We start from the raw sequence: 21,097 nt of genomic DNA on the forward strand, positions 1-21,097 counted from the left end.
GTTTTGAAAGGCCTACAAAGCGAGGGTACCATAGCCATGCATTGAGAATGTTACTTGATAATCAAGAATAATGTGGGTGAAGTCATCGGCTGTCAATCAAACGAACGACAATTCTCGTAGACGGTGCGAACACAGTTGATGCCAATTTCTAGTCCAAACTTCCAACAGTGACATCTCCGTTCTGAATAAAGTAATTGGACTGAATTTTCATATTTTCTTTTTTTATCATCTATTTTTTTAATTATTATAGCAAGAATAGCCAACTCTTTAATTAGACTCTTAATAAGGTCCATGAGAACTAGACATAGCAGTTTGAAGCAGAATAAAAGTTTAGGACCTGCTATCTGGGCCGAACTAACTACTTAAGTTTGCATGGGGCACCTGGCAGGAAATGTCACTAGGGTCCTTACGTCAACGATGAAAAGGGGGCATTCTGCTCATTATCCGTCAATAACACTCACACAAATCAATTTGTTGACTATTCCAATAGGTTAGACATAATAATATGTATGTTTGGTATAATCATTATTTTTTTTTTTAGAAAGAACTAATTTGGGAGTCACTGGCTGCAGCCCATTTTCATTTAGCGACCTCGCCCTCAGCACAACTAATCCGGTCCTGCCTTCTATTCAGGCCATCAGCGTCCACTCCTGTAAAAGTGACCCTTGTCTGTATAAATACTGTCACAGGGGAGGGGAGGCAACTCATGTTAAGAGTTATCTACCTCTTCAGTTATTCTAATTCGAGGAGGAAGGAGTAGTATTGTTGGTATACAAATCTGTCAAATAGAAGTCTCGTGACTTTATTTTCAAATTAATTTTTTATCGATACAAAATAACCATGAAAGCTTAGACATTAAATATAGGCTAGTGGAAAGGCTTGAAGTGGACAAGATGGTCAGTTTAGGAAATGATTCGACTAATGCGAGACATTCCGGAGTAAGTTCTGACAATAATTATAGTAGCTTTCTAACAACGATGAACTGACGAAGAACGTCACAAAAACGTTGATATAATATAATTATAAATCTGAAGTGTTTGTTTTCAAATACCATTGTCTCCCCGCAAACTCGCTTTGCTTGTGGGAAGTACCTGAGCTTATGGTTACATGTTGTCCCCCTAAATAAGGGTCGATCGTAAAGATTTTTATTTGTCAATTTGAGTTGGATTTCCTGGCATTTCTAGCTTTAATTGGGATCGAATGCTGTCCTCCGACTGTTCCTGTTCATCCCTAGGCCTATTAAAGGAGCCAAGTCTTTAACTCAATATATCATCCACAGTCTTCGACATTGCAAACACATCTTATATTGGTCAATCAAATCAAAATTGATGTTGTTATCTTACCTTGAAAAGTTGGGCTTACCAGTCTCCAATATTTAAGACAAAATAAAAAAAATTATAATTGGCACACGAATCGCGTATTAGAATGCTTTTGAGCGCCATTTATTGTATGAGAATACAACCGTTGTAGACTGGAATAACCAGATGCCAAAGACTGCCATTCAATTCAGATTCTTTGAATATTTCGCCGAACCAAACTGATTAGAAATTACAGTAAAAACTGAAACGATTGAATGTAAATCAGTTTATCAGGGTATATACATTCATATATGCCTTGCAACCAATTTGTGTCCATTTCTAGCTGCCAAAGAATAGCGATTTAGCTCCTTTAAGCTGCAGTATAAAAATACCACTCCACTCCTTCCTCTGTTCTAAGGCTTCATGATATGGAACTATTCAAGTTCTACATGTAGACCTATATCATGTCCAAACCTCTTCACAAGTTGGCCTACTGATACCATTATAAGTTGGCAAAGGCAGCCAACTATAAAACCAAAGAAATAGGCTACCATACTCATTTGAACATTCTGAAATGGAAATCTGTCAACAGACATTTTGGATGTTTGTTATCCTACACAGGAGTGATTTATGATTTAATATTTGTGTCATGTGTAAGTTTTATATTTTCAGGGTTATTTTTTTAACGATGATTCAGTACAGAATAGTGATGATGATTTATTGGTGGATCATTTAACACTAACTAATGACACTGATCCTCCATTCAGAAAGATAAATATTATCTGGTCCATAATTGCTGTTAAAATATTATTTGTAAGTACTTCAGTAGCCTTCACTAATTAACAGCATCTACATATAGTCGTTTGTAAGGTACAAAAAACCCAACAAGCTTCTGCACGCATGTAAAAGAACCCTATACAGTTAGAATTCGATATAAGAGTTGGTCATAGTGCAACTGTCCAGGCAAAATTTCTATCATAGCAGACTGTATGGCGTATGCCCGTCATTTTTATCCCAGTCAGTGCAGTCGGACATTAAACTACTTTTCATTTCCGGGCAAAATTTCCCTCATAGAACACTGTATGGCGTACGCCCGTCTTTATCAACCCAGTCGGCGCAGAACAGTCGGACATTAAACCCCATTTCCTACTTGGCCAATATACTTAATGGTTTGCTTTATCATTCATTTACTTACCACATATGTTTATCCAAGGGCCTAATGTATGTAATATATACTATTGAATTTGATGTTTGTTTATATTTTTCAGATTGTTTTAATATTAGCATCGTTTTTGGTGCCAGTATTATGTGACAAAGGGAAATGTGGAACTGATCCATTTTCTATAGTAGTATATACCCACGGTGGTATGTGGTGCGTATTACTGGTATTTGATCGTTATTTCCGACATAAACACCACGTCAGTCGTCTACAGGGTTATTTAGAATTCTACAGAAAAACCAGATATATTCGTCGATGGCCGTTTACTTTGAATTCAGGAGGTAAGTATTTGTTTTATCAGAACTATTATTTTGGTCATATTTGCCAGTCCATGTTCAACTTTCAAATGTAAGAGCCTTAATGTTTTGGGAATTGTTGTCACATTATTGAAGCAGAGAGAGAAAGAGATAAATGGGGTTTAACTCCACTCGACACAAACTAGGTCATTTCAGGACTAACATATGGTTCAATTTTATTTTCATAATTCGCTTGCGCATAGGGGTCTTTAGCAGTGGGAGATTGGACAGGCAACCCTACTCCTTGTCATGTACAATAGGGGAATATGTCCCTAATATTCTTTATTTTTCATAAAGAATATTTTATTTTCTTTGAGATTGGATTGAGGAACAGGCTATGTTGACCTCACTCCCCAATAATCAAGCCTGCTGGAGAGGATCTGAAAATGTTCCTCTAACGAAGAAAGATGTTGTTATATACAAAACCCTGTAAGCCATAAAATATTTTTAATTTGTTATGGCATGTCAGCTCCAACGGGCTATATTGCAGCAAACATGTACAAGACAGGCTATAAAAGAACTATGAATCCTATTATTGTTGACTTGTGTAATCCAGGAACTGATTCTATCCACTTAGTAATCTTCTTGCTCTTTAGGCAATGCTCTTTGAAAAATCAACATGAAACTTGACAAGCCTGTTCTCTGGGCAACGCTCTTCGAAAAAATCAACATGAAACTTGATAAGCTTGTTCTTTGGATAATATTTGCACATTGATTGACTTGACGTCAATATTTGATATGGCCTTCCATTCCAAAAGGGCTACTGTGACATCATTCTCAATTCCTGTGTCATACTTCTTATACTGTTATTTGGTCTCCTCAACCCAATAACACCTAGGCCAGCCGAAACTATTCCTGTCTCTACTACCCAGAGGTGGTAACTCAAGTCCCACGACTCAGACTCCAGTCCAACTTATGTCGCGTCAATGACCCGACTCAGTCTTTGTGAAGTCCTGGGACTAAAGTCAGCAACTTGGAACTTGACTCAGGCTTGAGTTCCCAAAATTTGTTCCCACCTCTGCTACTACCCAAACTGTCAAAGTCATATCAATAGCTAAGAAACATTTAAGGGCCATGATAAGAGTTCTGTGACTGGGACAGATGGGGACTGTCCAGGTCCAAGCAGTAGTTTCGAAAAGGAGCTACAAAACAGTGAATGTAAGAAATATAATTTTTGCAGGGAACTGGGGTAGTCACTATTTACATGTACCAGGTGATTGTGAGTTAAAGATAGATTATAGGAGATTCCATAATGAGTTGACAGTTATCACTATAATAGTCAAAAACTAGATAATGTAAAGGCAATTTGCTGAAAATTTCATTCACATTGATCCACTATGAACCGAGAACAAAGCGATCAAATTTCCGCCTATCCTTGATCATCATTACTAAAGTTAGTACGATAAACAGCATAGTCTCGATTATCCATTTAATCGTTAAATCGTGAAGGAAATTTTTGCCGTAAATCGGCTCACAATCCACTAAATATCATATCTAGTGATGCCATCTAGAGTTGATTATGGCCTGGATAGGTTAATTAATGTCTAATTAATAATTTAGATAACATTTCAGGCCTAAAGAAAGACCTGCAATAGACAGATTTAGTTCTTGCATAGTGTATGTTTAATCTTCTATATGTTTCTATATTTCAGCCAATGCTTTAGCTGTAGTTGTAGTAAGAGTGGTAGATAAATATTGTAGTAAAGAGAAACCATGTACAGTATTAGACAGAGATAATTATATCCAGATAGTTATAGCAGTAGAAGTTATACTTGTATTACCTGTACTCATCCTATATTTAGGTACTATTATTCATTCTTTTACCAAAACAAATTATTTTTATAAAAAATATCTTATCCAGGATATCTAAATTGGATTAAGTTGAGTTTCTCTATAACTACATTTACATGGCTATATAATAACCGTTCTTGGAACCGTTCCGCTTTCACAAAATGTGGAGGGTTTGGTGGCCGAATGGTTAATGCATGCGTGTTGCAACATAAGGTCTGTTATTGAGTGGCGTGGTTTCGATTTCCCGCTTGTACGTGACAAGGAATGGGGTCGCTTGGCCAAGCTTGTGGGTTTTTTACGGGTCTTCCTGTTTCCTCCCACTACAAGCGAAATAATGAAATAAAATTGAACCATATGTTAGTCCCAAAATCACCTAGTTTGTGTCGAGTGGAAGTAAATGTGTAACTCAGACCCCCCTCTCTCTCTCTCTCTCTCTCTCTCTCTTATTATATATTGCTTTAATGAAATGACAAATAAATATATTACATTATATTTTACAGTACGTACAGTGAAGTTTAATCGTCAGAAAGCTTACCCTGATGTATCACAGGATGAAATGTTGACAAGTTTTATACAGTCTCAGTCCATGGCTTCTGATGTTGGCTTTAAGTAAGTGGCAGAAATTTTTATACACTGTTATTTTCACAAGACTTTATCGTTTTTCACTTAATAATAGATATATATATTTACATGTAATCAGTCATGATAAAAGAGTGCTGTCATGGTTGTAAAATTCAAAAAAATATGAACAGATTGCATTTAAAATAATGGGTTTGCAAAAGACACTAAATTCACTTAGAAAACAACTGCTTAGTAATGAAATGCATCTTTTAGACTTTAGTCGTTTTGTTACTTATACCTGTGCCCATTGCTATTATAGGCTATTCTAATGGGGTATAGCATCTTACGGGGCTAATGGAATCTGGCATATGCCATGCAGTGTACTATGAAGAGAATTTTGCCAAGACAGCAACATTTCCACCTACTCTTCATTGGGTTCAGGGGTTCTTTTTACACACCATCACCTTGGTTCTAGCAAAGTTATCTGTTGCTATAACTAAAATTTTGCTTTTGCCCGGAGAGCAGCACTACGGCCTACTCTTATTTTGAATTCCAACTGTCAAGGGTTCTTTTAGGTGCACGCCAATGTGCACACAGGACTTTTTTTTTCCGAACGACTGTCCATAGTTCTTTGCCAGGCTCTCCATTTTGTACCACTGACAAGGGGAAACCACACCACAAAATCTTGATGAACTTTCTCCGTCAATACCAAGATTGAACACAGGATCTCCAGGTTAGTGGGCCAACGTCAGAGCCACGATGACTTCCTGTGGTACAACAATAACAACTAGTATAATGCACTAAAGATAGTCTCACAATTATCTTTAACTAGTTGTGTTTTATATTTTAGGGACGAGAATTTTGTCGACCAGGTTTTAGAGAAACAGGCGGACATGATCCGTTATTTAAAGCAGCACAACACTCAACTTGGTAAACGTATTCTTACACTGACGTCTGAGGTCAACGCTTATAAATCACAGAGTAGAGCGTCACATTCTATTGGTTCTATAAACTGAACATTAACCAATCAGAAATCAAGGTTAATACTGCAAAAATCGTTGTTACTTAAACTATGCAGGATATATGTGGGATGAATCAAGTTTTTACAAAGTCTGAATGATGGATTGTTGGACCATGACTTGTCAATTGTATCATCACCATAGCCTTATGTTCACATCTCAATGGAGTCATCAATGTGTTCCACCAACCTGGTTTTTTCCTATGTATTATAGACAAGTTTGTGATTTTCTTGGGCTATTTATATAATGATAAATGCTTATCAGCAGGATACCATTAGCATTAACATATTGTTAATGACAAATTTGTGATCTCTTCAGTTAGCATTGACATATTATATAGTTAATTATAAATGCTTGATTATAAATTAGGTACAGCATAACTCAATATTGTTAATGTGTGACTCAGCTGTTTGGATGTCAAGGGCATGATTTGTAAATGCTAATGGTCATTTTGGTTTTTTATAATAAGGTGACTGTATTTATAATGAATTCATTACATAATGTTTGCAAATAATTTGAGAATCAAAGATAAATATAATTTTAGGGAGAGATCTATGGTGAACTTCTTGAACCGTTTAGCACCGGGACTGTCCGAAACTATTTCTTGTTATTTATTGTGTTACTATCAGCATTTTCATTTTTCATATGGGCATTGTGTATAATAATGAAATGAAATGGGGATTAACGTCCTACTGTTCTGCACCGACTGGGCTAATGAAGACGAGCATACTCCATACAGTGTGGCATTGTACTTAGTAGCTTTGATGGGCCAAATCTAATTTTAAAGATGCATTATGTAAGAGTTAAATTTGTCTATTTGTAGGTCTTTCATTGGCTTGAAATATTATATGAATTATTAATTTGGCATGACAAGCCCAAAATCAACTCATTAGACTATCTGATGACCTTGATATTGAATGGATTAAAATACCTTTGCCATTTAATAATATAATGTAAACATGGATAACTGAGACTTGTTTATTATCATAGCAATATTACTTGACAATTCATTGTCAAAACTTCAAACACTCATAACTTTGCACAGAATAAAATAATTAGTATGAAACTTTCAATATATTCATTATTCAGTATCTATGTTTCAACTAATATATCAAGAATGGCTAGCTCTTTCCCTAAATCTTACATAATGCATCTTTAAATATATAACATAAATGATTAGATCTCGAAACAGAGTTCAATATGTTGAAATTTCGAGTCTGTAGTTGTATCAGGTGACAGTAGTCAGCACAATGTATATTAATTGGGCTGCCATTATGTATCCATCTAGTCTGTCCCAAAAGTGTTGGGAAGAGTTAGTTAGCGCAGTGTTGTTTTTTTAATTATATCAATTGGGATGCCAATCCTATCTTTGTTAAGTCTTGATGCATCATTTTAGCGCTGTAGGAATCACTTGCAAATCACAAAGACGAATCTCTAATAGAAATATATGTACAAAAATGGTTCAAATCCATTCAATATTTACAAAGGTATGAGGAAGTAAACTTCCATCAATTTATGCTGCTGGCTTTGTAATAAAGCCTGTTTTAAACCAGATTGAATCCAAGCTGGAACATTATCTAGCATTGGTATTTTGGTTTCTTAATTAAACATACATTATGCAAGAGCAAAATCTGCTTATTACAAGTCTTTCTTTAGGCCTCAAATGTTATCTAAATTATCAATTAGACATTAATTAACTTAACCAGACCATAATAAACTCTCGATGTCAAGGCTAGCCTTCGATGTTGGCTGGATTAGATTCCTATATGCCTCTTACGGCCATTGATAATTAAATTAAAAAAAGTGGATAATCGAGACTATGCTGTTTATATTAATGATTTTAGTAATGATGACCGAGACTATGCAAAAATTTCACCCGCGTCTTTCTCGGCTCATAGTGGATCAATTTGACTGAAATTTTCAGCAAATTACCTTTACACTATCTAGTTTTTAACTATTATAGCGAGAACTGCCATCTCTTTATCTTATCTCCCATAATGTATCTTTAAATGATAAATATTTAATCTAGTACATAGAGGATATTTGTCGTTTTAGAGTGAATAACATATTTTATTTCATCGAGAAGCAAGAAAACCTAGCCAGTGGAATAACACTTTTATTTCACTGATAAAACGCGGTATTCCACTACTGATCATAAAATAAATATTATTATTAGCATGGGTTAATCTGTAAGAAATTTGATATTTTAGTGAAACATGCCAATGATGCATCGTAACTTTAAAAGTATCTGACAACCTTCTATGTGGTGTTGCATAAAACTAAATCATTTAGCCAACGATCAAATGTTATTTGTTGTAGTCTTTTACACAATAATTTACAATACTCCCTTGCAGTTATTATTTATTGCAACAGAACTGACACTCTTCGCAAAGACAAATGAAGTTTACTAGAGTATGAAGCAAATTTGTTAATCATTAACTCTACTCCACAAAACGTAATACTATTACGTCTGGCACCAAGTTCACAAAGCATTCTGAGACTTAAGTTAAGAATTTACTCAAAATTGTTCACCTTATTTTAACTAAAATATAGCCAATTATAAAACTTTTGTTGTTTTATTGTATCAAATACATAGAAAAGAAACTATGTGTAAAGTATTCTGTTTCTGGATCAAAGATGTTTCTCATAAACAATGATTGAAAGTTGAGCAAATTCTTAACTTAAGTCTGAGAATACTTTGTGAACTCAGGGCCCCAGACCAGGAAACATTCAGTTAAGTTTATCAGTAGTGTCCATGACTGGTTTGGAGAGAGTGTAAATGGGCACAGTGTACTTTATCATGACTCAGTTATGGGGTTTAATATGAGCAGTGTATGTAAACCTACACAAGGAAACCTATTTCACTGATTAGTGAAATACTGAAATAGCCCTGGATATCTTTTAGTTGTAATGTACCAGTATATTGTTGTAACCCTGTCTGTCGGTCTCCTTTAACATTTCTTGTTAGTGCACTCGAACTGGCAATTATTGATATATCTTTTACAAATGAAATGAAATGCACCGACTCGGCTAATGAAGATGGGCATATGCCATGCAGTGTGCAATGAGGGAAATTTATTTCGAATTCCAACTGTCAAGGGTTGTTTTAAGTGCATGCCAGTGTGTACACAGCCCCCGTTTCTTTGCCAGGCCCTGCATCCTACACCACTGACAAGGGGAACCACGCCGGAACATTCTCGGCCAAAGCAGGGATCATCATCGAACACGGGACCTCAAGGTTAGCAAGCCATGTCTTACTCACTGAGCCACTATGGCACCCTATATCTTTTACAAATTGATATGGGTTTAATATATCATTGAAATGAAGAATCCTATGGATTTCTAGCGATTTAATTATGATCTGATATTTTTGAATTTTTATGGATTGTTTACATGATAACTGTTTGGATGACTTGGGTGCTGGTTGGTGTATATTACGTTGCCTGGCAACCTATGTTAGTTTATCACATCGTTATTACTTCCCCTCTCTCTTTTTATTCTGTTAATAAATAGTTCCGGTGGAAGAATCCTTTTATTATTTTGCTTTTTCTTTATTATAAACAACTTTTATCAAACCCCAGACAAAAAATATTTGTATTTTTTTATCAACCCTCAGTAGTGTTCACATGTATTGGACTATTCGTATTCAAGGCATTTTAAACTGATTTACTGAATGTCGATAAAAACCTTGTTCAATTTTTGCTTCCTGTAGGAAATGTTTACTGATATTTAAAAGGAAATAAAAACAATAAAAAAAACTTCAACCAATTAAGAATAGCATTCGAATAACAACTTAGACTATTTGAATACTAAAATCAGCATTCAATATTACCACTAATAACCCAATTAAAGATAAAGAGCAATGTTGTTTCATTATCTGGTATTTGAGTAGTTTATTTGAGTTCCCTTCTTCAAAAAGGGTGGGTGGCCGAATGGTTAGCATGAGCGTGCTGTATCATACAGTCTGTCATTGAGTCAACTGGCAGGGTTTCGATTCCCCGGTTGTACGTGACAAGGAGTAGAGTTGCCTGTCCAACCTCGTGGGTTTTCTCTGGGTCCTCCCACTGCTAAAGACCCCAACGCACAAGCGAATTATTGAAATAAAATTGAACCATGTGTTAGTCCAGAAATGACCTAATTTGTGTCGAGTGGAAGTTAAACCCCATTTCTCTCTCTCTCTCTTTCTTCAAAAGCCATAGCTACCAGGTAAAATATATCCTGTGCTTTCAGTTCAGTTTGTGATGAATATACCCATTTACTTGAATCTATTGAAATATAACTTGTGAATGCTGTTATTAAATTTTTGATTCTGTTATTTTATTCTTTTGATATTTTTTTTCACTATCAACTATAACGATGCTCCTTTCATTAAATAAATATTACAACACTGTTGTGCTATATATATTTATCTCCACCTGTTTTCATTTATATACTCGGGTATAATGCAACAACATAGAATAATATACTGTGCATAGATATTGACATTAATCTGGTTTATTATTTCAAAGAGAAAAACTGGCAGTGTTTGAATCTTATACCATTTGGTCTAACAACTGCCCAACCTTTTCCATAGTTTAATGGCTCAGACTGTTGGGAGCGATAAAGCTTGTCTGGCCTATGCTGGAAAAGGCCACCATAATATAAAAGTATTGTTACATTGAACATGTAACTCGTAAATCATCTCCATTATAACGCACGCATCAGGAACTTACATTGGTAACATTCAAGAAAAAAATACAGCATCGTGTCCACTTAACACTAGATCATTTTGGAACTAGTCTTGCATACTTTTATTGAATAATATTCTTGAATGCAGAGGTCTTTTGTCACTAACAGGCATGTGAACATATCCCAAAAATCTACAGTGGCTACTAAAACCAGGATAGTTTTCCCCAATACTGGAATTGTCTTGTGAGGCAAGTCTATCCACAAGACTTTGATGGCAAGAAAAATTGAGGTCCACACATTCCACACAGGTGATGAATAGTAGGTGAAATGCTGTTGTAGTGCAAAAAATTTCATAGAGAGAGAGAGAGGAAATGGGGGTTTAACGTCCACTTGACACAAACCAGGTCGCTTCGGGACTAACATATGGTTTAATTTTAATTCAATAATTCGCTTGCGCGTAGGGGTCTTTAGCAGTAGGAGGAAACCGGAGGACCCTGAGAAAACCCACGAGGTTGGACAGGTGACCCTACTCCTTGTCATGTACAACCAGGGATTCGAAACCACGCCAGTTGACTCAATGACAGGCTTTATGATACAGCGCGCACATGCTAACCATTCGGCTATCCAACCCCCCAAAATTTCATAGACTACTACATATGCCTATCTGTATTTCCAAGGTTGTTGCAGAAATGGAGGACATTTAAACCCTATATTGTTATGTCTCATCCACAAATGGAGAGACACAAGGTATAATGTACACTCAACACAAACTAGGTCATTTCGGGACTAACATATGGTTCGATTTTATTTCAATAATTCGCTTGCGCGTAGAGTTTTTTATACGCCCACATTGAAATGTGGTCGTATATTATCGTCACCCCCGTCTGTCTGTACGGCATCCACAATTGCTTGTGGATGCTCTAGAGGCTAAAGTTAATATCCGATTTCCGATAATTACTACCAGAGTTATGGCCCTTGATCACTTTGAAAAATCTTGTGAATGCTCTAGAGACCAAAGTTATCATCCAATTGACTTTAGATTGATAAACAGAGTTTAAGGTCTTGAGACGAACAAGTATATTGATTTTCAATGAATTTTGATAACTTGAACAGCTAAATAAATGATATTAAATGTTTTGTATACTAAACGTTAGCATGGGGCAGAACTTAAAAGCCAAACAATTTCTAATGATTTTCGGATAATTACATAATGAGTTGTTACTCTTAATCAGATTTTAGTTATTATAAATTTTTCATTACGGACAATAGAAAAACTATGGACAACTCTTGTTGACTTTTCTTAGCTGCTGTGGGCGTATGTTTCGTTGACTGGCAACCTATTTTTAGCAATGACAGGAAACCAGAGAAAACCCACCAAGTTGGACAGGCGACGATGTCACGGTACAGGTGGGGAATTGAAACCACGCCACTTGACTCAATGATATACCTTATGATCAAACACATGCATTAATCCATTTTGCCACGCACCCCCCCCCCCCCCCATCCACAAATGGAAATGATTTTGGGGTTTAAGCGTTCTGCTTTTCTGCTCCGACTGAGCTATGAAATGAAATGTGGTTTAACATCCTACTGTTCTGCTCCGACTGAGCTATGAAATGAAATGTTGTTTTTATATCCTACTGTTCTGCTCCGACTGGGCTAATGAAGACGGGGAATGAGCTGAGAGAAATCTTATTTCAAATTCTATCTGTAAAGGGTTCTTTTACATGCACGCCTAATGCGTACCGGGTACCTCAGTTTTACATCCCATACGAACAACTGAGCATTGTCCCTTGCCAGGCCCTCTGTCCTGCACAACTGACTAGGGGGGAATCATGCCGGAAAATCACTATAAACTTACTTAGCCAGTGACAGGATCTTACAAACACCTCAAGGTTAGTGATCCAGTGTCTTACTGAGCCACGGTGGCTTCCACCAATGGAATAATAAATAAGAAGACACAAAGGTATATTTTGCAAGCAGGAGCTTGATTTTAATGCATGTATTGTTAAAACTACAAGGTACGAGGCGTTCAATGATGAGCAGGGTAGTTGATAAAACTACATACTGTAATTATCTATAAATTATACAGAAATTATACTAAAATATACTAAACTTTATTTAATAATAAACTTAACTATTTATTAACTTTTTCTCGTAGACAACTACTCCATTTGATTTAAATAGTTTGCACTTGAAGAATGGCTTCCACTACAAGTCGTTTATTTCTTATTGACCGTTAGCCATGTTTCCACTACAAGTCTTTTATTTCCTTTTTGATTCTTATCCATAATCTGAACCAAGTCAGGCCAGTATATAATATGGATCAAGGTCTTAACTCATGAAACCGGTCTAAAATCATATTACCAATAATATCATTCTAAGTTTTAAGGGAGATAGAAGTATTCATGAATAAGATCCACTATCTCCTTTTGACAGATTTGTGATAGGAAGTGGTGTGTGGGTCAACAAGAAATCATCCTTGTGTAAAAAGATCTAAAATTGCAGATAACATATCTGGTCAAGTTTCTCTTCAATGTTCAAAGAATAAAACCCAAATGAAGAGAGATCTAGTGAGAACAGTTTTAAACTTAAGATATTTTATTTATATTAGAAGAATAAATTAACACAATATAACTATTATATTTCTATATCATTTATTTGACTTGAACTCTCCTTAAAATAGCATGAACTTGTCCAAAACTGTTCATGTTTAATATACAATACAGGAATAGTTCAATCTTCCAGGGGTTGTTAAGATTAGGCTACTATTATCATTACCATTTCAAAATACAAACTAAACATAATTACTTATCACGGACAAACTATTACAAGAAGAAAAACAGATTTATTTTAAAGTTCTGTCGACATAACTGACATGTCACTGACATGCACTTACAGGTAAAACAAACATATTATTCAATTTTTCAAAATAGAATTATTTTTTAACTAAATAAAACAAAGTTGCAATTCACATACTGGTAATTCTATGATTTGTCTTTATAAAATTGAAATACCTCTCTACTTCCGAAAGTTCTGAGGACCGTGAAACATAGAATTTATGAATGATAAAACAAAACTAATTGAAAATATCATCTATTTTTTTCTTTTAATGAAAAATTCAAAATAATTATATATTTTTATATAACAAATAAATTCAACTTTGATGGTAAAACAAAGATTTCAAACTTTCTTGCTATAATTTAATCATGATTTTTTGCTTACGAATAAAAAAAAAAGAAGAAATTATTCCAAATGAAACTAAAATAACAAGGGTTCAGCTGACAAAATTTGATGTAAATCCAATGAAAGGATAAGAGTAAGGAATGGTAGTAGCAGCTACAGTTATTGCATAAATACCCATCTTAAAAATAAAACCTTTTCTTCTGTCTAAAAATAGTAGAAAAAACTTCTTAAATAGACTTAAAAATTTCTATCTGATTATAATCACAATGCATGGTTACAGAGTTTAAAAAATATTTTACAATTTAAAGAATTTCCAAAGACAATGAACATTTTCAACTGCTATCCATCTTTTCATAAAACATTATTGGCCTCTAATTTATACTAATAAATTTATACTAATAAATGGAACCGCACATTTTTAAATCTCAATTAATACCTCTTTATTTTTTTATTTGAGAATAACAAAAGGCTGTTATTAACAAAAACTAAATCTCGTAGAATCGATTAATTTTTTTAAAAAAACCTGCTTAATACAGTTACAGTAACTTAGGAGTCTTTCTTCATAATCCATTTTAAGAGATCCAAGCTTTTGTGAATAGACTTTTGAAATTTTAAAATTTGGAGATAGTAGATATAGTTATCTTTTCATTAAGTGTATTTTCTAAATGAATTTTCATTACATAGTAGCTGATATTTTCAAAAGTTCTCATTTCTTTTTATTAACTAATGAATTTTAAATCAAGCATAAAGAGAGAGGGGGAGAAAAATTCGACCATGCAAAAGTTTTTAAAATAATGAATAAACTCCAGAATAGTCGTAAAGGAATTAAGATAAAGGATTAAAATTTTTTTTAATCTATTACAAAGAAACAGGGAGGGGGTTAAAAGTTTAAAACAAAAAAAAAAGCCTCTTTTAAAAATTCTGTTATTTTATACATATTTGTTTTAAAAATTTTACCATGAATTTAATAAATAATGATCAATACATATATATATATATATTTATATTTATATTACAGTGTTATTATATATAATGGTATGAACGTTCCTTAAAAACATTCAAATATCAATGGTTAGCTTTACACACCATTAAATTTACATAAAGCAGCCATTATTACATACACAACATATCAACATCTACTAGTACTACTACTCATAATAATTTCATTTTATTTATTCAGTCAGAGAGAGAGAGAGTGAGAGAGAGAGAAGGGTGGGTTTAATGTCCACTCGAAACAAACTATGTCATTTCGAGACTAACATATGGTTTAATTTTATTTCAATAATTTGCTTCCACGTGTGGGGTCTTCAACAGTGGGACAGTGGGAGGAAACTGGAGAACCTTTTAAAATCCCACAAGGTTGGACATACGACCCTACTCCTTGTCACGTACAAGCTGAAAAGTGAAAACATGCCAACTGACTCAATGACAGACCTTTCAATGATTCACCCAAGATACATTGTACAGAATAATGCAAAGCAGGGCATCACTTTTTAAGTTGGGACCGACTGATACACATTTAATTTATTTGATAGCAGGGTATCAGGTATTGATTTACCACAGCCTAATACACATTTTATTCATATTCTTTTGTTCAAATGAAGATAGAAAACCGGGTATTAGCCTTTTTTAGGTTGATCAAGCTTGCGTTTTGCAACCTACTAATCCACATTATGTTTTAATTAAAATAACATTTCCAAATAAAACCTTATTATAATAACTTAAAATTTAACAGTCAAAACAAAGCACGTTATTAAAATAAAATTAGAATTCCTGGTATTATTAATATTATTATGCAAATAAGTAAGAATACTGTGTTTATTACTATAGGGTACATAAGAAACTTAAGCTGTCTGTCTACAATTAGCTCTGCTTGAGAACAGACACGAAGCTAGATGACCAACATTTTAATTCCTACATTGACAATTTTAGTCAGAAGAATACTAATGTTTTTATCCGGTTTCCATTGTCACATGTTCTAGTTAGGTCCAATCAAAACAGAGATTTTTGGCAGTAAAATGAAAATAGATTAGAAATTTTACTATGGGGTATAGACAAATCAAAAGACTTTTCATATAGTCACGTGTTCTAGTTTGGTCCAATCAAAACAGATTTTTGGCAGTAAAATAAAAGTAGATTAAAAATGCAAGTAGAGTTTGAGTAGATGTTGATAGTTGTATGTATATACAGTATGTGTATAGGGTGTATTTATCTATAGCTGGTGATTTATTCTATTTATATCATATAACATATGACTAGTCAATATATACATTGTTATAATCATTCACTATTACCAACCAGGTTTAACAGTTTAGTCAGAACTCACAGACTAGGGGGTCAGCATTCTATTAAACTGTGTCACAGAACATACCTGTATGCTGATAATCTGAACCCTAACCCCCTATACTCTGTGTTCCAACTACTGCTGACTTATTGCGAGTACACAGGTTAGAGTTAGATGTGATACGACACGGTAATATCAAGTGACGACCAGACTAGAAGAGATGGTTTCAAATTGCAACTTCTAACTTCTTTTTCTTAGTTTCATGTTTATCAGAACCAATATCCTAAATATACAATATTATAACTGATACACAAAATGCAACAACTATTTCTATGTAAAATGTATTTCTATCGTTGATTATTCAACATAATTTTGGCATATGCTAGCCAGTAATGCTGGATGTAGATATTTTATTTCATTTTACCCATTTTTCTTATAAACTGAGAATACATTGTATGTTATAAAAAAAAAACTATCTGTGTTTCAGAAGATGATCATTTACAGGCTTTTTTAAAATGATAACCTTATAGTTTATCAATGTATTTTATTTTCGTTTCCAGTAACTTGTCTGGTTTGATTTTGTTGGGTAATAATTCATTTATTTTTAAAGTTGGCTAAACTTAAGGTTTAGGCAATGAGTGAAATGATTATAACAATGTATTGAGGAAATGGAAGAGATCCTAGCTTTTCATTTGTAAATCTATCATTTTCTACTTCCAATTTCTTTGTCAATTTATTGCGAATATCATCAACATTCTCGCTACATTTCAATTGGCTACCAATACAAACCCAGGACCAATCGAAATCCACATATTATATATCTATTTACATGGTTGCTATATTTACAATGAATTGTCAATACCTAGCTTTTTACAATGAGCCCAATCGGCATTCATTAAAATCATATGTAACACATAGTGATAAAAGACTGGATTGTTCATACATAATGTAGGCATGTTCATACCAGTCTTTTAAATTAATTAGGTATTCAATGATAAGCTGGACTCAGTTTCATTTTCGTCTTTTATGTGATCTGCAGTTATAGTAGTGATTTTTTATCTTTTGTTCAATACTAGCTCGACTTTGGTTTTAAACGTTACTCGCGAACATCACGATTTCATAGACAACACGTACGATATCATTTTACAAATATGGACGTCTTAACCGGAAAAAGGTTAGACATAGTCCAGGTACATTATCATTGAAAAATCTGGTCGTATTTGTTTTTAACAAGTTATATTAAAACAGAAATATGCATCATGACTGATTTTTTTTAAAAAAAAACACAAGTTTGGTTTTGTTATAATAATTTGTTCTTAGGATTCTGTCCATTTCAACTCTGTTCTGTTTCTTCTTGCTGGGATAATGCCCATCGTAGACTTTCAATCTCAAGCATCGTATTGCCCATTTTGAATGTCTTCTCCAACGTTGCCTGTCTTGAACCTTCTGACATCGCTTCAAGGTAACCATTACCCGCGATTTACTGAACGTCTTGGTGAGCACAAGCAGCCTGCACACACATTGCCAGTCACTATTCATAATTCACGTTTGGTTTACAAGATAATTATTTCTTTCACTAATACGTCATCACTTTCAATTCAGGTTCCCAGTTTGCATTAAAATTTATGTTATATTTCTTATGTTTAAAACCATCATTTAAAATGTATCACTTACGTCACACAGTCACATGGCCATAAAGTGTAGCTCTACATTAAATGTACGTATAGTGTGATTATAGTTAAAATTTGAGAACCATATTTTTTCAGTTTTTTTGTGACGTAGTAGGCTTCATAAACCACATTCCTTAGTTTCCAACTTCACTTTGTCACCAATAACCTAGCAATTATCTCCCCTTAACACCTTATATAGGCATACAACTGCAGCCGACAGATAAGCAAACTATGCGATTTTACCACCGAGCATCAAGGCTTCGGGGCTGTCGTACAAAACTAAACATTTCGTTATCTGTTAACTCGGTAGTAATCACAAGACGTCGTTCATTCTTATCAACCATGATATTTATAATTTGAGTAAAATTCTAGAAAGGGGCCAGCCGTTAATGGCTTGCGACAGGACTTTGTTGAACACACACGCCCATCATGGGTGACTCGTCACTACGTTCACTAGCAGTCCGGCCATGTTGTGATGATTGTTCGTGTCCAGTTAGTCCAGGACCCGTTGAAGTTGTTAACGAGTAGGGAAAAGTTCCTGATGGCCATGTTTGTTGAGGAAACTGACTATACTGGGCTGGATAACCCGTCAGTTGCATATTAACCGTTCCAGCTAGAGGCGTGGCCTGATCCTGTGACACGCTCGATAAATTACTATCACAGTCTAACGTAGTGGAAGACACAGAACCAGTGTAGTCGTGCCGCGATCCATAGTTCGAACTGTCTATAACAATACTTCCTGTTGGCGGCAATCTGCTACTCATGTGACTGGTCGTCATGAGAGACGGGGGAGACTGATGCTGGATGTTATGATGAGAATGACGATGCGAGTGGGAATGTGATCCGTTACTATGACGTCCATGACCTTCGACCCCCGACCAGCTCTGTTGATGTTCTAAATGTCGATGTAGAATGTTCGCCCCGGGTCTTTGCGCAGGACTTTCACACTCCATATTAGTAGAAAATTGACTGGTACGTGTTTGATGAGCTGAATGAGAGTGAGGCTGTACGTTTGGATGATGTTGATGAGTAGGATCGGAGCGGGCTCTTCCACTACTAGAACTCACTGAAAAACAACAAAACAAATCATTAGTTATATTCTTTGAATGGCATGTAGTGATTGGGACTCAATCAATTATAATAACACTATTCATGGATAAAACTTACTATAGTAATTTTTAGCCATAAATGGTGTTTAAATTAAAATCATTTGTTAATTTTGACACAATTAAATCATCCTATTGATATATATTATATGTAATAAGGGCTTCCAATCAATCTATTGGTAATTATCATATTGGTATATATTATATTATGTAACCATGGCTTTCAATTAAGTCATCCTATTGGTATATGTACATCATTATATACCAAGATCGGACATAGTGGTTTATTTACGCAATCATGATTTATTTTTAGATACAGGTTTTTCTCAAGAACACAGTACAGGACCAGATTAAGATTATGTACAGGTACTGTAGCTACTTTGATTCAGCATTCACAAAAAAAGAAATAATGTTTAACTTAATCTCTGGAGACTGGTAGGGTGCAGCTCCTAAAGCCCATATCTCAACCTCTGGAGACCAGTGGGATGCAGCCCCTAGAGTCAATGTCTCAATCTCTGAAGACTCCTAGGATTAGGATGCAGCCCCAAAAGACCATGCCTCAATCTCTGGAGACCAGTTGGATGCAGTCTCCAAAGACCATGCCTTAATCTGGCCCCTGACACTGTATCACAAGAGTCAATCAGCCCCATCTGGTTATAGAAGATTGTGTCGTATGTATTTATTAGTAAAATCATAAAATGATAGATCACATGAACTTAAACAACCAAACATTGAAATCAGGTCAAAAACCTAAAAACAAATTTCGTGTCTGAACAATTTTGAACAAAACCCAACATTGAAATAATGAGAAACATTCAATGATCTAACTGTAATTCTGAATTCAACTTTCAACCTCAACAAATCATCATCTCTCAAACCCTCAAATATTTCCCTTCAGGAGATCGATTAACAAAAAACAAGTCTTGCTGGATCATGTGAGGGGATTTTTTTGCACTAAAATCGGACGATTTTAGGATTAGGGCAATCTCCAAAAATGTGGCAACATGTATAATTAACATCGATTGAAGATTAAAACAAAAATTGTCGGCGGATAAAATTGACACTGGCCAATAACCTCCCTAATACTGAGATCAAGTAGAGATGGAAAAACGTGACACTCCCTTTGATTGGTCAATAAAACGTGACACTCCTTTTGATTGGTCGATAAAACTACCTGATATTGAGATTAGGTGAAGATGGAAAAATGTAATACTCTTTTTGATTGTCAAATAAAACTCTCTAATACTGAGATCAAGTAGGCATGGAAAAAGTGATACTCCTTTTCATTGGTCGATAAATGCGATACTCTTATTGATTGTCCGATAAAACTGCCTGATACTGAGATTGGTTGGGAAGTACGAAGGTTTGAGAGTTGAGAATTTTGGGGAACTTACAGTTGTCATGTCTATATAAACATGATTTGATGTTTGTGATGTTTTCTCTAACAATCCTACTAGATAATAATAATATGACAATATAAGATATTTGATGTTTGCGAGGATTTCTATTAGATAATAATTATTAATAATATGACTATAAGATATCTGAAATGAAATGAAAATGAAATGGGGTTTCCTGCTCCGACTGGGCTAATGAAGACGGGCAAGATATTTGATGTTTGCTATGTTTTCTCCAACTCTACATAATAATAATAATATGACTATAAGATACGAGAGGAAGCTGGTCAATACAACACAAACATATATATATATATACATATACAAGCCTAGAAATAAAACACCTGTCACGGACAATGTCAAGCACAGATTCATATTGTCAGGAACAATTCCTCTAGTGCCTGTCATTTGTAGTTTTCTGTGTGTCTGACACCAAGTTCAAAATGTTTGAAACTAATTCCGCAGGCGGACATTTTGTCAAATTCAACTAAAGCCTTATTTCCAGGTCCGCATTCAACTAAAGCCGTATTTCCAGGTCCATATATATATATATATATATATATATATCAAAATATATAATTAGCCTAGATAAATACAATTCT

The 21,097-nt window shown here is 34.6% G+C and overlaps 2 protein-coding genes across 6 annotated transcripts in view; one reads left to right on the forward strand and one right to left on the reverse strand.

Moving 5' to 3' along the window:
* The first annotated feature begins 753 nt into the window (after positions 1 to 753).
* Positions 754 to 10,586, forward strand: LOC126829375 (transmembrane protein 192). The gene is made up of 6 exons (XM_050559199.2): positions 754 to 938; positions 1,971 to 2,111; positions 2,567 to 2,798; positions 4,466 to 4,615; positions 5,105 to 5,213; positions 6,016 to 10,586. Exons 1-6 carry the CDS (start codon positions 894 to 896, stop codon positions 6,179 to 6,181), a joined length of 843 nt encoding a protein of 280 aa, XP_050415156.2. The 5' UTR covers positions 754 to 893; the 3' UTR covers positions 6,182 to 10,586.
* Positions 10,587 to 12,819: 2,233 nt separating this feature from the next.
* The window catches only part of LOC126829355 (dual specificity tyrosine-phosphorylation-regulated kinase 1A), a 72,900-nt gene continuing 64,622 nt past the window's right edge, over positions 12,820 to 21,097 (reverse strand). For all 5 annotated transcript variants that reach the window (XM_050559166.2, XM_050559164.2, XM_050559163.2 and 2 more), the window contains exon 9: positions 12,820 to 19,058. In XM_050559166.2, coding sequence (XP_050415123.1) covers positions 18,379 to 19,058 — 680 coding nt within the window. In that variant the 3' untranslated portion in view covers positions 12,820 to 18,378. The remainder of the gene's footprint in view (positions 19,059 to 21,097) is intronic.

This window comes from Patella vulgata, chromosome 8, assembly GCF_932274485.2.
Source record: "Patella vulgata chromosome 8, xgPatVulg1.2, whole genome shotgun sequence".
In the NCBI taxonomy this organism is placed as follows: domain Eukaryota; kingdom Metazoa; phylum Mollusca; class Gastropoda; family Patellidae; genus Patella; species Patella vulgata.

Bases quoted from the DNA above. Each gene is read 5' to 3' on its own strand.
- LOC126829375 (XM_050559199.2), top strand. From the start codon at position 894: ATGGTCAGTTTAGGAAATGATTCGACTAATGCGAGACATTCCGGA. The intron at 2,799-4,465 runs GTAAGTATTTGT...TCTATATTTCAG, and splicing joins GTTTACTTTGAATTCAGGAG to CCAATGCTTTAGCTGTAGTT. The intron at 4,616-5,104 runs GTACTATTATTC...TATATTTTACAG, and splicing joins TGTACTCATCCTATATTTAG to TACGTACAGTGAAGTTTAAT.